We start from the raw sequence: 14,844 nt of genomic DNA, 5'->3' as shown, positions 1-14,844 counted from the left end.
CATTTGAATTAATATTAAATATTAATTAAATAGTTTAATTAATCATTTAATGTTACTTTAATTTGAAATTAATTATTCAAATTAATTGTTGAATTAAAATGAAGAAAGTCAAAATGTTGACTTCATTTAATGGAAAAATACATGTTGGTGGAATTTTGAGGTGTCAAAATTTGGTTTAACCAAACTTGCATGCTTGCCAAATAAACCCCACAAGTTTGAGTGGAATTTTAAGTGTTAAAATTTGGTTAATTAAAACATGCATGCTTGCAACATAATCCCAAACATTTGAGTGGAATTTTGAGTGTCAAAATTTGGTGAACTCAAATTTGCATGAACATCAAACATGACTCTTTAAATGAGTGATCATTGTACATGGAAGGTCTTCTTCTTCTTGGTGAAAAACCTTGAGAAAAAACCTCTCACAAACACTCTCTTCATATATACAAAATCCCTCCCAAGTTTAGTCACTCACCGGATTCCACAATCCCGTTCTAAGGCCGGAGGATAGTGGAGAAGACACTAGTGGTGGTACGAAACCGGTTCGTGAGGAAAAAGNTTTGAACACGCTAGTTATTTACCATAATTAATGTTCTAAAAGTGCCTAAGATCCAAATTGCTTCCGCATGTGTTATATTAACACCATCACCTCCGTGACTTTAGACTACTCCCCTTAATAGACCGTAAAGATCACTTGCTCGGTGCATACTTAAACATGGCATCCTGCAAGTCACCAAGTCATCCCTTCTAGGTGAGGAAAACTTGAGGCATGACATCCTGCAAAGGAAACATGGTGCAGGGCATCCCACCTAGAAGAGGAATTCTTGGGCACCGCTTGGTGAGAGGTCATGGGTCACTTTGGACATGACTAGAGTATTACTTAGCATTCTTGAGTTCCTTGTGTTTGGGGACCTTGGTCCCTCGTCCTTGAGTGGTACCTAGCATTCTTCTTACTTGGGTAGTTGTAAAGCTTGTGTGTTGTTGTTCTTGGTTCTTAATCTTGTAAGTTTCTAAGGTCCTTGATTTCCTGAGGTATAAGTTGTAACTTGTATTTGTAACCATATGAACCCATCTTAGCTTGATTTGTTTTAGTAGGTCATAGATTCCTAGGGAGTTCTTTAGAGGGTTCTAGAAGAGTCTAGAGTCTTGTGGTGTTTCCTTTAGGTGTTTCTTCGGTCATAACTTGGTTTAGGTTCCAAACTTACTCCAATCAACTTGAGACCTCAAAAATATCTTCATGTCCTTCATAATGGACCTTATGAGAAGTAGCAAATCATTTGGAGCACGTATAGACCTTGAAATCTCTCAAGTAGTCCTAGGGGCATTTTGGTCATTTTACACCTAATTCTTGGTTTTGCTACTTAACGTGTTCTAATGGCTTTTCAAACTTCACCAAATCATCAAACATCATAATATAAGATCTACTTCAGGGTTTCATAGCATTTGGAGGTCATCTAGGTCATGAACCGTAGGTAGATGTCCTTAGGGGCATTATGGTCATTTTGCACCATTTCTTGGTTTACCTACTTATCCTTATCCAATGACTACCAAACTTCATATGTAACCTCAACATGCTATGGTATCCTCAGCATTAAAATTTCATAGGCAGCGGAGTTCATCTAGTGGGTTATTTTAACGTTACTTAAATCCCAAGAAATTTATTCGGTTCAAGGTCTTAACTTACGGGTCCTAGGGTTTTTCTTTCATATATCTTAATTTCATACTTGGTTTAGGGTTCATATGGAAATCCAAGCGATTCCTACAAGTATTTCTTAACAAAAAGTCCAAGGTGGCTACTTACCTCGTTGTCGACGTTCGGGACCTCTTCTCTTGAGCTTCCGGTACCCGAATTACTTCAACTTTCCTTTCACAGACTCCTTATTGTGTCTACTTTCTGGAACCATAGAGTTTTTCATGAGAACCGGTCTGAAAGGGAGTTAAAATAGAGAAAAACTGAGGGAAGGTCGAGTTTTTGGGTTGACATGGTCAGTTCAACTGAACCGGCCACGTCATCGTCTTCTTCCTCCAGACGGGAAAAAGACGCGCGCGATCGTTCGCGCCGCTGTCTGTAACTCGCCCTCCCCAGCTCCCATCGCACTGTTTCTCCCCTCGATTCCTTCATGAAACTTAAAGAGGGTGTTATAAGGAAGAGTTAGGGATAGATTTCATACCTTTTCTTGGATCGTAGCCTAAGATATTTGCTTCCAAAGTTCGTCCAAAATATGATTTCTCGCCGGAGTAAAAACAGAGGATTTCTTATTGGGTAGCCGATTCTAGGGGTTTTCGAGGCTTGATTTCTTCACAAAACCTCTTCCTTATCCTTTTCTCATGCTATAGGAATTGGTTTGGAGGAACGAGTTTGAGTGTGGGATCTTAATTTTGAGAAACCACCCTCAGTCTGCAAGTTACCCGACGCCTCCGTTTTTCGATCTCTTGGGTATCTTGTTATACGACGTTTCAGCTCTCCATTCCTTCATAGAACTTGTGGGTAATCTTGTTTAGAAGCTATAGGAACAAGTATGAAAGGAAATGGTGGATAATTGCTCTCGAATTTAGAAGAAACCCGAGAGTAGGAGACCACAATCTAAACACTTATTGCCAACGACTGGGAGCTCGACCTTGCTCGATTCTTGTTCCAAACGATTGCCCCAACTTCAGAATTTATAGGGGAAACTTAAACCGACATTGGGAGCTCCAGAATCATCGTGAATTGCCGGTTGGATTTTCTGGAAAATCCGTCAAAAATATCTACTCCGATCAGAGACTCACCAACTCTCGTTTTGAATACTAGCCGTTGGATGTGATGATTTGTCCATCTTCTAGATCATATCCAATTTTGGGGAAGATCCAACGGCTGATATTTGAGTTTCGAGAGATTTTGCTCATATGGTCACTGTAGATGCTCTGATTCTGATCAGAGGGGCATTTTCGTAATTATCCATTCTTCCAGGGGTATTATGGTAATTTTCCACTTTCCGAATATTTTAATATTATTTTCCTGAAAAATCCATAATTTTTCTAAACATCCTTCATCTCATGTTGATCATTCTTCCCTTCTTGAGCATCTTGAAATTCCTAAGAGATAAGGAACTAAAAATCCGGGAAGATCCTTGATATTTGGGAAAATGACATTTTTGTCCTTTTCGCTTACGCTTTCATTCTCAATCCTTCTCCAAAGGTCTTGAGTCCTTAAGATTACTTCTTATGGTTTAGAAATGACTTATTAAGACCCTTTTCTTGCTTAATCCTCATAATTTCCTTCCTTGGATCCTTTAGGTCTTGCATAGGTGGCTTTCCTTCGTTTTTGGGGTGTTACATTACGTTACAAACGATGTGGTCTAATTCACGAGCATGTTGTACCATTAGAGGACCTTGGTCCTTTATTCTTGCTTGGCACCAACATTTTTATTGTCTTGGTGGAATTAAGGCTTATGTCATACTTTTTTTCTTGTTCTAATTCATAGAGTAATTTCTTGGGACATAAGCCTTCACTTCCCTTGTTAATCCCTATCAAGTATCCAAGCTCATAAGGGTTGCCGAAGGATCATGATTCTTTGTTGGGAGGTCATTATGGGTAGTCTTGTCTTTTTCCATAAGCCTTGGTTTATATCCCTAATATGTTCTAGAACCTTTAAGATATTGTAAAATCCTTCTTAGAGTCATACTTATGTTTCTTATAACATTGAGGAATTCTGAGTGTCTTCAAAACTTCTCACCATTTTGGTCATTTACTCCATTTCTTTAGTTTAGAATCTAACTTCTTCCAAACATGTTAAACTCTTAAGTAAATGTTTATGTCCTTATAAGTAGGTCGTTCATGAATCCTTAAGTCATTTAAAAAGTGTTTCGACCTTGAAATACCTTAAAAAATCTACATGAGCATTTTCGTAATTTTCAACACTAATTATTTGTTTAGTGCCTAAAAGGACTCCAATAAATTTCAAACTCGTGGTGATGAAAGAAAATGGAAGATTGTTTGTGTGATTCAAGCCGCGGAATAATATTGAAAAGTTTTTAATATGTATGGCCAAACACAACTTGATTTCTAAGATTAAGAATTACAAACGATAGGTCATGGAAGAGGATATGAATTTTGAAACTTCAGATGACTAGAAAGTACAGAATACTGTAACATAAAATAACACCATCAAATTCATTCATACAACAATAACTATATTTACCAGAAAACCGTAGTAATAATATCTAATGAGATCTTTAATAAAAATACAATTATATATATATATATATACATATAATATTCCCAGACTCGACTCATGCAAAGTCTACGATGCTCGCATGAAATCTACCACATTGATGTCATGGGTGCACATAGGTTGTCTCGGATACAAAGGACCAAATCGAACTTTTATTAAGGACAAATTAGTGACACTAGCATAAGCTAATCAGGTAAGTGGTCTTACTATCAATATGGTTAGAAATTGATGTTGAATGATAACACATTCCCCCTAGTTCTCCACGTAGTATGTGTTTGATATGTGTGGAGTGTTTAGAAAATGATAAGATCGAGATATGTTTATGATCCAATATGACTATAATAAGTCTATATGACTATGATACGTTTATGAAATGATATGACTATGATATGTTATGTTAGTAATATGATATATGTTATGGTATGCTTCGTTTGATGATATATTTGAGATATGCTACGTGAATAATTTATATATACTATGATATGACATGTGAATGATATGATATATGTTATTGTACGATGCGTTTGACGAAATGATATGACTATGAGATGTTATGTGCATGATATGATATATGTTATGGTACAATATGTTTGACGATACGATGCAAATTGTGATATATTTTATGATATGATACGTTTACGATATGAAATGATATGTTGGGAGACACGATATACTTATGATATAATACACGTGACATGCATGACATGCATGACATGCAATAAGATGATAATGATATGATATGAAGGAAAGCACTAGAGGGGTTTTTATACATGATAATGAAAAAGGAAAAATGTTGGGACCTCTTGCACCATTATGTGTACATGCATCGAGGAATACCCACTTTTTATGATGGTACAGACGCATTCGTTACGAGAAAGGAAAACGATCATTATGTTTATCATACTGTTGCAACAGTCAAGCAGGAAAAGATTCATTATATTTATCCTAACGCTGCGACGGTCGCTATTTTTAAACGAGTGTCCGACATCAGCACCTACAAGAGAAATCTCGCCCGAAAAAAAGTGGTCAAGGAGGTGTGCAAACCAACTGATGGCTCCACATCCACGCACGTGTGGAGCATATGTAGAGCAATAATTACACATCCACGTTTAGGATACCCACCTAAGGAATAGAGACAAATATGATAGGTCCAGGGAAGACATTTCTGTACCGCTAACGACTACATCGCAATTCCATACCATGGCACATGCGTAGGATAATTGTACTAATTTCATTTAGTATTTTGTTGTGTCATTTTAAAGATGTTTTCAAACAAGTAATTCAATGGTAGTATTTTGGGATTATGTTTTGTGTTTTATGATAAAGTTTAAACGTTTATTTCCACATAAAATGATTATGTTATGATGACGGTAGCGACTTTAGGTAAGTATAAATCTTGGGACGTTACAGTTTGTACTAGAGCTCTAGGTTATAGATTCTGTAGACTAGTCTACGAGGTATGCTTTGCATGTTCCACAGTCCCACCATCGACGCCTCGTCACGGTCAGGTATGTCATGCATAAGATAAGAAAAAGAATTGTCATTGATTGCATATATTGTTATTGATTGACTATTATCAAATGTAACTTAGGATGGAATTTGGTAACATTGACTATGTTATAGTTGACTGCACTATTGTTGACTTAGTTCTAAAAATCTAGAATATGATATGATAAGGCTAGGTATGAAATTTGGTGACCATTTGATTACAATGGAGGGGCTCAACCAAGGGTAGGTGTATAATGGCTAAAATGCTCTTGTAATTATGTACTGCTCGCTTATGACCAAAGTGACCTCCACCTGGCATGAAATTTGATGAGGAGCGTTGTGTCTTGGTTTAAAAGGATTATACAAAGTTACAAGGTCATCGAAATATGTTGAGAATTTAAATCAAAATTTGGGGTAGTAAATGTCCAAAATACCTCTATGAGAATTCTAATATTTTTTCAAGACTTTAAAAGACTCAAAATAGTGCGTAAATCTATATGGCACTCATATAATATTAAGGTTAAGTATGAAAGATCTTAGAGAATTAGTACACCTTTCGAGTAATCAAGACGAAAAATACTTAACTACCCCTCAAGACACTTTATAAGAAATCAAGGTTTTTATGAATACCAAGTGACAAGTTGCTTATTAAATATTTATGCATGCAAAGAAATGTTTGGCTATATGAATTAGGGAAACCTTATTAATAATTTTTTCTTAGTTGTGCTTCAAGACTTAACAAAGAACTCTTAGAACGAGAACCCGAGTTATTTCGAGATTAAAGCACTTTCGAGTATGAAAATTTTTGTTTAGAGGTATATGATGTAACAATGGTAAAAATAATCTTAACAATTATTTAAATATGTACGGCCAAACACATCGTGATTTCTAACAATAAGAATGACAGAGAATAGGCTATGGAAAAGGATCAAAATTTGAAACATCAGGAGAATAGTTGCATCAAATTCTTTTCCATTTTCTTCCCCTATCATAACTTTTTCTTTTCAAATAACTTTCTCAGATCCCTTAAACTGTCCTTAGGTCCTTTAGCTTTTTCCTTTAGATCCCTTAATTCTTGTGGGCGCCTTAACTTATTAGGGATATGACATTCATAGACATAGGTTTTCCTAGGTTCATGACATTTACCGACCAATTGACCTAATAGGACTATCAAGGGAGTTCTTTAGGTGTAGGAATAAAGTTATGTGTGGAAATGGAAGTGGACAACCTGATAGAATCCCCTCTCCTTAAACTCATCCGAGGATGACATACCACATAACTACGTAAGTATGATTTAGGTAATAGACTAATTATCCAAAATTCTCCATGTTTTAAAAAGTAAAAACATTTATTGTATTTTTATCCGTTCCAAATCACACTATATTGCAGTTCATGCTTCAGAGAGCTTAAAATTTTGGTCATGATAGTGAAGTAATGAACGGTGAGGAGGACATGCTGGCTGCCCATTAATTATTGTCAATGCTGACTGTGATCAACGAAGAAGACCGTGCACATACGAGGAGACTTGCATGTGTTTGCATTTTCTAATTTCAATGTGGTCGATATACTAATACACAACCTATGTATGAAATATTTCAAATTGTCAAATTTCTTATTAATATATTGTTTCTCGTGATAAATGGTAAGGTATATGCTGCTTTTGGACATAAAAAAAAATGATAAATTACAATGTATATTATATAATATTGATATGGTGAAATGTAGGTGGTTAGAAATAAATAAATTTATATGGTAAAAAATTAATCTTTAAATCGGTTTAAAAATAATTTACATATTTTCCTTTCAAAGTTTGATACAGATTGTGTCAGTAATTGGGTTTATCATAAAGTTTGTCCTCAAAATTTTACATTAAAAACCCATCATCTTCCTTTGCAACTGCATCACACATTTCAACAATTTTTTACAACACAATCAAGAGAAATGACAAAAGAAGAAGCAATTTTCACCGGCTTCTTCATTACCTTCCTCGTTTTATATTCAGGTCTAACTTTTCTTATTAAATAATTTTTTAGTGTTATTTTTTTCTTATTAAAAATTAACGAGTAGAGTTACAGGGAGTTTGAATGCAGANTGGGGTTCTTATCATGATCTATCTTGAGGACCTCGAACCTTGGGTTCTAAAATGTTTGTTATCCTTTAAGGGCCCTACTACTGTGGTGCTTGGTTCTTTGTTCTTATCCTTAGAACTTGGATCTTGATCTATGTTCTAGTCCTTGATCGTTGTCTTGTTCTTGATACATTCTAGGTTCTTCTTATGTTCCTTATTCGTTCTCCAAGACACTCCCCCTAGAATTTGCGGTACTAATGATGAACCTGACAACCTGTGTCCAAGTAACACAGTCTTAACCTACGTCCAAGGTTTCATGCGTTCCAAGAGACATAGTTTGAACCCGCATCTTAGGGCTTGCCCTTTAATACGGTCTGAAAACCTATGCCCAAAGCTTCATGCGTTCCAGGCGGTATAGTCTGAAAACCTACATCCAACTCTTCTTACTTTTATTAATGATCTCATTTTCTATTGTTAGTGTTTTAGGAAAGACTTTGATCTAGTTATTTTAAGTTACAATCAATACTTTCTTGACTTATGACCTTTCAAAATTCACTTCCTTTTTCATGGTCAATCCTTTGTAATTCTTATTCTTAAAAATCCAAATACGGGTTACGTTGGTGAAACTTGACAAAACAAAAAATATAGAAGTTTTGGAGAACCGACTTACTGTGACAATCTCTTCTTAAGACAATACTTACTTCACCAATCACACCTGTTGAAGAGAAATGAAGAAGTTCTACTTGCTGTTGAATAATTTGTTAAGCAACATTTTTCTACAGTAAATGAGTAAGAGTCAGGGTTGGTTGTGATAGGTTCATCAAACGATACAATAAGGTTACATATAGAAAACGTTATTGTTACGATAGCCTTATAAAACAATACGATAAGGTTATGTATAGAAAACGTTATAGTTAAAATATGTTTAATATAAGGATACGGTTAGATTATGTATAGAAAACGATATTGTTACGATAAATTGATAAAACGATATGGTTAGGTTATGGATAGAAAATGATAGGATTAAGATTGATCGATACAAATATAAATAATCTCTTATAATGGAATCCCAACTGTACAATGGCAAAGTGTCTTCAAGTCAAGTTTCTAAGCAGTAATATTTCCATTGCAAACAATTCTTACCGGTCGCCTTCCTTGTCAAAAGTTGACCGAAAATAAGAACGCAGTTTCAAAGAGATACTCTTTTCGAAAACTATGTGTGTTTTTGGTCGACAAGAAACAAACCTTTGTAAATCGCAAGGATAGAGATACAAACAAGGGAGAAAAAAGAAGCCGGCAAGAGATGCCTCTATTATAAATAATTAAATAAAACCTTACAGAGTATAGTCCACTCAATATTGCATTACTATGCTATAAGTTTCATGCTCAAACCACTTGATAAAAAAGGCATGCAAAAACAAAATTATTCAAAAGAAAGAAGAAACAAAATCAGAATCTCAACAAGAAAAAAGTAAAGAAACCAAAGGCAAAGTCATCAATGCACCATTGATTTTGTCCAAGAAAATGTGAGAAAGGGATCGAGAAAAAATCATTTTATCGATAGTCTCTCGATCTTGGATCTTGATCCATATCCTTCGTTTTTCTTTTTGGTGTTGTAAACACACAAACTAAAGCTCTAAAGTCAATTACTATGTCGTACAAATCAACTTGGTTGGCTTTTATAGCATTACACACTAACAAATTTAGAAATTATAAAATTACTAATTAACATGGTTGTTCTAACCTTCGGAGATGAATGGACATCCTAAAGAAATTGTATCCATTTCTTCCCTAGAAACAGGTCTAGTAGGACCATGTTTATCAATCTCCCCTAAACTAATTGCAGGGATGCTTTCAGTTTACTCGTTGTACTCCACACATACCCATTGACTCGCGTAGTTTTATGAATGCATTCAGCTTCAGTGGTTATGTCATAATATTTGCACCTTGTTCTTGTGTGACACAATGCTTCAGCTCAATAACTCCATCTCCATCTCTGTTCAAATCGCACAAGAAATGGAACCTCGCATCAATGTGTTTGCTACATCCATGCCTGATTGGATTCTTGGATAGAAATGACCAAGTTTTTCCAAAACTCTCCTCATCCACACCCCTTGACAAGCACAAGACGCGGCTACCACAAATTCTGCTTCAGTAGTGTACAACGTAACTACAGGTTGTCTTTTTGGGGACCAAGACAGACCTTCATCATTGAGTAAGAACACATAGCCAGAAGTGCTTTTCCTGTCACCTATATCTCCTGCATGATCACTGTCAGTATATGCTATCAACTCTCCATTACCCCTTTTCCGATAAAGGATTCCCAAATCTATAGTACCTTTTAAGTATCTCAACACTCTTTTTGTAGGTTGCAAATGCAACTCTGTTGGACTTGCCATAAATCTGCTCATTAGAGACACTACATGCATTAAATTCGGCCTTGTTGCAGTTAGATACGTAAGGCTTCCAATCAATTGTTTACACATGGTAGCATTGATCTTGTCTCCTTTTTCATCCTTTGTCAGTCTAACCCCAAGAACAATAGGGTTACACCTACTTTTTTCCATCCTAAATTTCTCCAAAACTTCTTTTGCATACTTTCTTTAACTAATATAAATGCCTTCAGGATTTTGTAAAATGTTTACATCGAGAAAATATTTCATTTTTCCCAAATCAGTCCTTTCAAATTCAGGTTTCATAGAATTCTTGAACTTAACAAACATGTTCTCATCATTACCAGTAAAACTTAGAACGTCAACACATTGACTAAAAATCAAAATTTTACCTCCATCTCCTGTTTGTACGAATAAAGTATGGTTGCAGTTGCACCTCTCAAATCCTTCTTTGAAAAAATGTGCTTCAATTCGACTGTACCATGCATGTGGGGCTTTTTTAAGGCCATATAATGCCTTCTTCAATTTGTATGCCTTGTCTTCTTGACATTTTTTCTCATAACCTTGTGGTTTCTCAATAAAGACGGCTTCTTTTAACTCTCCATATAAGAAAGCACTTTTCACATCAAGTTGATACATGTTCCAACTATTTTGAGCTGCCAAAGCAATTGTCATTCTAATAGTATCCCACCTAGCCAAAGGTGCAAACACCTCGGTATAGTCTACACCATGTTGTTGTGCATAACCTTTTGCTACCAACGTAGCCTTATACTAGTCAACTTCGCCATTTTTGTTGAGTTTGGTTTTGAAAACCCACTTTACTCCAATCTTCTTCATTCCTTTAGGCAAATTTGTCAACTCCCAAGTCTCATTTCGTTCGATGACTTCTATTTCCAAGTCCGTTGCAGCTCTCCATTTTTTAACTTTGAACAGCTTCTTCAAAGGTAGTCAGATATGTAGTTGGGGGTAATAGATCTAAATTGTTGTGCTCAGCTTCTTCAGAAAATTCTCCCCCGGTCACATAATCTTCCATCCACAATGGTGCTCTTCTGTTCCTCACTTCGGGAGTGCTTTCTTCATATATTGAGGAATTTGATTCAGATGACTCACTGGATGGCAGATATACTAACTTCCCCTTCTTCTTCTGCTATCGTTTCCTCTTCAGATTCTTCCTCACTTTGGTCATGATCGCCTCCTTCTGTAATACTATTTGTCTTATTCAAAAATCACATCTCTGCTTACAACTATCTTCTTGGACACTGGATCATAGAGTCTATATGCTTTAGACTCTTCACTCATCCTTAGCAGCACACACCAAAAACTTTTATTATCTAACTTCTTTCTCTTACCGTCTGATACATGAACATGCCCAATGTGTGCAAAACCTCGAAAGTCAACATTAGGTTTTACGCCACTCCAAGCCTCGTCAGGAGTCATATTTTTCACTACCACTGTAGGACTTTTGTTGACCACGTGCATTGTCCAATTTTCTGCTTCTGGCCAGAAATTCTTTAGCACTTGCTTCTCTAATAATATACTTCTAACAATGTTCATAATTGTTATGTTCCTGCGCTCAGCTGCACCATTTTGTTGGGGATTGTAGATGTAGTAAGTTGTCTTCTCATACCATTAGTTTTAAAAAAGTTGTTGAACTCGTGAGAGGTGAACTCTCCACCCCTGTCTGTGCATAGACAACGAATAAAATCTCCAGTCTCTTTCTCAACGAGATTTTTGAAATTCTTGAAGATAGTAAAGGCTTTAGACTTTTCAGCAAGAAAATATATCCACACCTTGGCTGTAATCATTAATAAAACTTATAAAATACCTCTTTTTACTGTTGGAAGGAGGTTTGATGAGTCCACAGATGTCTACATGTACCAGTTGCAACCTTTGTGTTGCTCTCCATGAACTTCTCTTTGGAAATGCATCCCTATGTTGCTTTCCCACCATGCAATCAGTGCATATTTTAGACGATGCTTTCAATTGGGGTAACCCTCTCACCATTTTTGTATGTTGCAATGTTCTCAAACCTTTGAAGCCTAGGTGACCATATCTGCGGTGCCAAAGATGAGTGTTGTCTTCTATAATTGTTTGGAAGCAAGTGGCGGCTTGTGGCATGATTCTTGCAAGTATTATGAACATCCTATTTGCAGACATGGTTGTTTGCATAATAAGCCCCTTCTTGGAATTATAGATTTTGCATTCTCCATGTTGTATCAAAATAGATACACCTCTTTCTTGCAATTGTCCAGGGCTTGAGAGATTGTTTTTCAACTCAGGTATATAGAAAACAAAAATAGATACACCTCTTTCTTGCAATTGTCCAGGGCTTGAGAGATTGTTTTTCAACTCAGGTATATAGAAAACATCAGTGATTACCTGAGTAACTCCAGCAACTTGCAATCTATCAAATGTTACCTTTTCCCAACACCGCCATCTTGAAATTATTTCCAAACTTCACAGATTGTCGGAATTCCTCGTCAAAATCTGAGAATCATTCCTTGTTTGCACACATATGATTTCTACACCCCGAATCAAGGAACCAAACATCTTCCCTCCTTGATTGATTGAGCTCCACATATGACATGAACAAGATTTCTTCTTCATCCTCAGCCTCTGCATAATTTGCTTCATTTTCACATTGAGGACACTCATATCCAAAGTGTCCTAACTGATGACACTTATAACACTCAACTGTAGTTTTGTTGTATGCATGTCTACCTCTTCCTCGAAAAACTTCACGAGCTCGATCAACTCCTCTTCCATAGAATCGTTTATCGTATGTCACCTTTAATGCTTGTTCATCACCTACACGTCCATTCAGTCTTTGCTCATGTACCAGCAAGCTACTTTGCAATTCATCGATTGTTAAAGTATCTAAGTTATTAGACTCTTCAATCGAACATATAACATAGTCAAATCTTGAAGTCATTAATCTCAAGATTTTTTTCAATAATCACCACTTGTTTCATGTGTTCGCCATAAATTTTCATCTTGTTTGCAATGGTGAGAGTTCGAGCAAAATATGCATCAACACTCTCACCTTCTTTCATCTGTAGGACTTCAAACTCTTTCCCAAGAGCTTGGGGTTGAGCAGTTTTGACTCTTGTGGAACCGTGGTACTTCTGCTTTATTAAGTCCCAAAAGTTTTTATTTTTTTTTATTTTTTGCAGTGACTCTATTAAGGATCATTTTCATAATAGTTCGATCAATGGCTTGGAACAAATAATTCTTGACCTTCAAGTCTTTCAGCTTCTGGTCAGCAATTGTTTTTTGTTGTGCTTCGGTAAGCTCTACTCCTTTTGCTGCGGCAGGGATTCTGATCTCCACCAATATTTTCAGCTGCCATATTTTGAATCTCTTTCTTCTTCTCACAATCTGGCCTTGCGATGTGACGGCTCTGATACCAAATGTTGTAAACACACCAATTAAAGCTCTGAAATCAACTAGTTTGTAATACAAATCAACTTGGTTGCCTTTTATAGTCTTCCAAACTAACAAATTTAGAAACCATGAAATTAGACAACTCTAAAAATAGAAAAAACAACCCCCACAAATGAACTTAGTGGTCCTAACATTTCGAGAGAAGTGGAAATCCTAAAGATATGGTAGCCATTTCATCCCTGGAGAACAGGTCTAGTATGACCATCTTTAACACTTGTTCCTAGTTCTTGTCATTGTCCTTAATCTTGTTCTTTGTTGTTCTTCTTTCTGTTCCCAAAGACACTCCTCCAAAGATTTACAGTAAAAGACATGAACTTGACATGAACTTGAAAACCTGTCCAAGGATTCATGTCTTTCAAGCAACATAGTCTGAACCTACGTCCAAGGCTTCTTTCATTCCGAGCGATGTAGCCTGAATCTGCATTAGGACTTCATGAGCTCCCTGTGATACAGACTGAAACCTATACCCAAGAATTTTTACATTCCAAGTGGTGTAGTGTTAAACCTGCATCAAATTTTTCTTATGTTCCAAACGACGCAGTCTGAAACCTATGCCCAATGCTTTTTATGTTCCAAGCGACATAGTCTGAATAGCTATGCCTAAGGCTTCATACATTCCAAGCAGCCTAGTCTGAAACTTGCATCCAAGGCTTCTTACGTTCCAAGCTATGCAATTTGGAAACGTATGCCCATGGTTTCATACATTCCAAGCGACATAGTCTAAACACCTACACCCAAGGCTTCATGCGTTCCAAAAAACGTAATCTAAAACATGCATTAAAGACTTATTACGTTACAAACGATGTGGTCTAAGTCACGAGCATGTTGTACCATTAGAGGACCTTGGTCCTTTATTCTTGCTTGGCACCAATATTCTTATTGTCTTGGTGGAATTAAGGCTTATGTCATACTTTTTTCTAGTTCTAATTCATAGAGTAATTTCTTGGGACATAAGCCTTCACTTCCCTTGTTAATCCCTATCAAGTATCCAAGCTCATAAAAGTTGCAGAAGGATCGTGATTCTTTGTTGGGAGGTCATTATGGGTAGTCTTGTCTTTTTCCATAAGCCTTGGTTTATATCCCTAATATGTTCTAGAACCTTTAAGATCGTGTTAAATCCTTCTTAGAGTCATACTTATGTTTCTTATAACATTGAGGAATTCTTAGGTCTTCAAAACTTCTCACCATTTTGGTCATTTACTCCATTTCTTTAGTTTAGGTTCTAACTTTTTGGTCATTT

General features: G+C 36.2%; 1 protein-coding gene across 1 annotated transcript; it reads right to left on the bottom strand.

The window, feature by feature from the left end:
- Positions 1 to 9,767: 9,767 nt before the first annotated feature.
- On the bottom strand, positions 9,768 to 10,334 carry LOC111778766 (uncharacterized mitochondrial protein AtMg00810-like). The gene has a single exon (XM_023658742.1). It carries the CDS (start codon positions 10,332 to 10,334, stop codon positions 9,768 to 9,770), a length of 567 nt encoding a protein of 188 aa, XP_023514510.1.
- Between the last annotated feature and the right edge of the window lie 4,510 nt (positions 10,335 to 14,844).

Source organism: Cucurbita pepo, chromosome LG17 (assembly GCF_002806865.2).
Source record: "Cucurbita pepo subsp. pepo cultivar mu-cu-16 chromosome LG17, ASM280686v2, whole genome shotgun sequence".
NCBI classification, from domain to species: domain Eukaryota; kingdom Viridiplantae; phylum Streptophyta; class Magnoliopsida; order Cucurbitales; family Cucurbitaceae; genus Cucurbita; species Cucurbita pepo.
The sequence above is the reverse complement of the archived record's forward strand: the minus strand, read 5'-3'. Positions and strand labels throughout refer to the sequence as shown.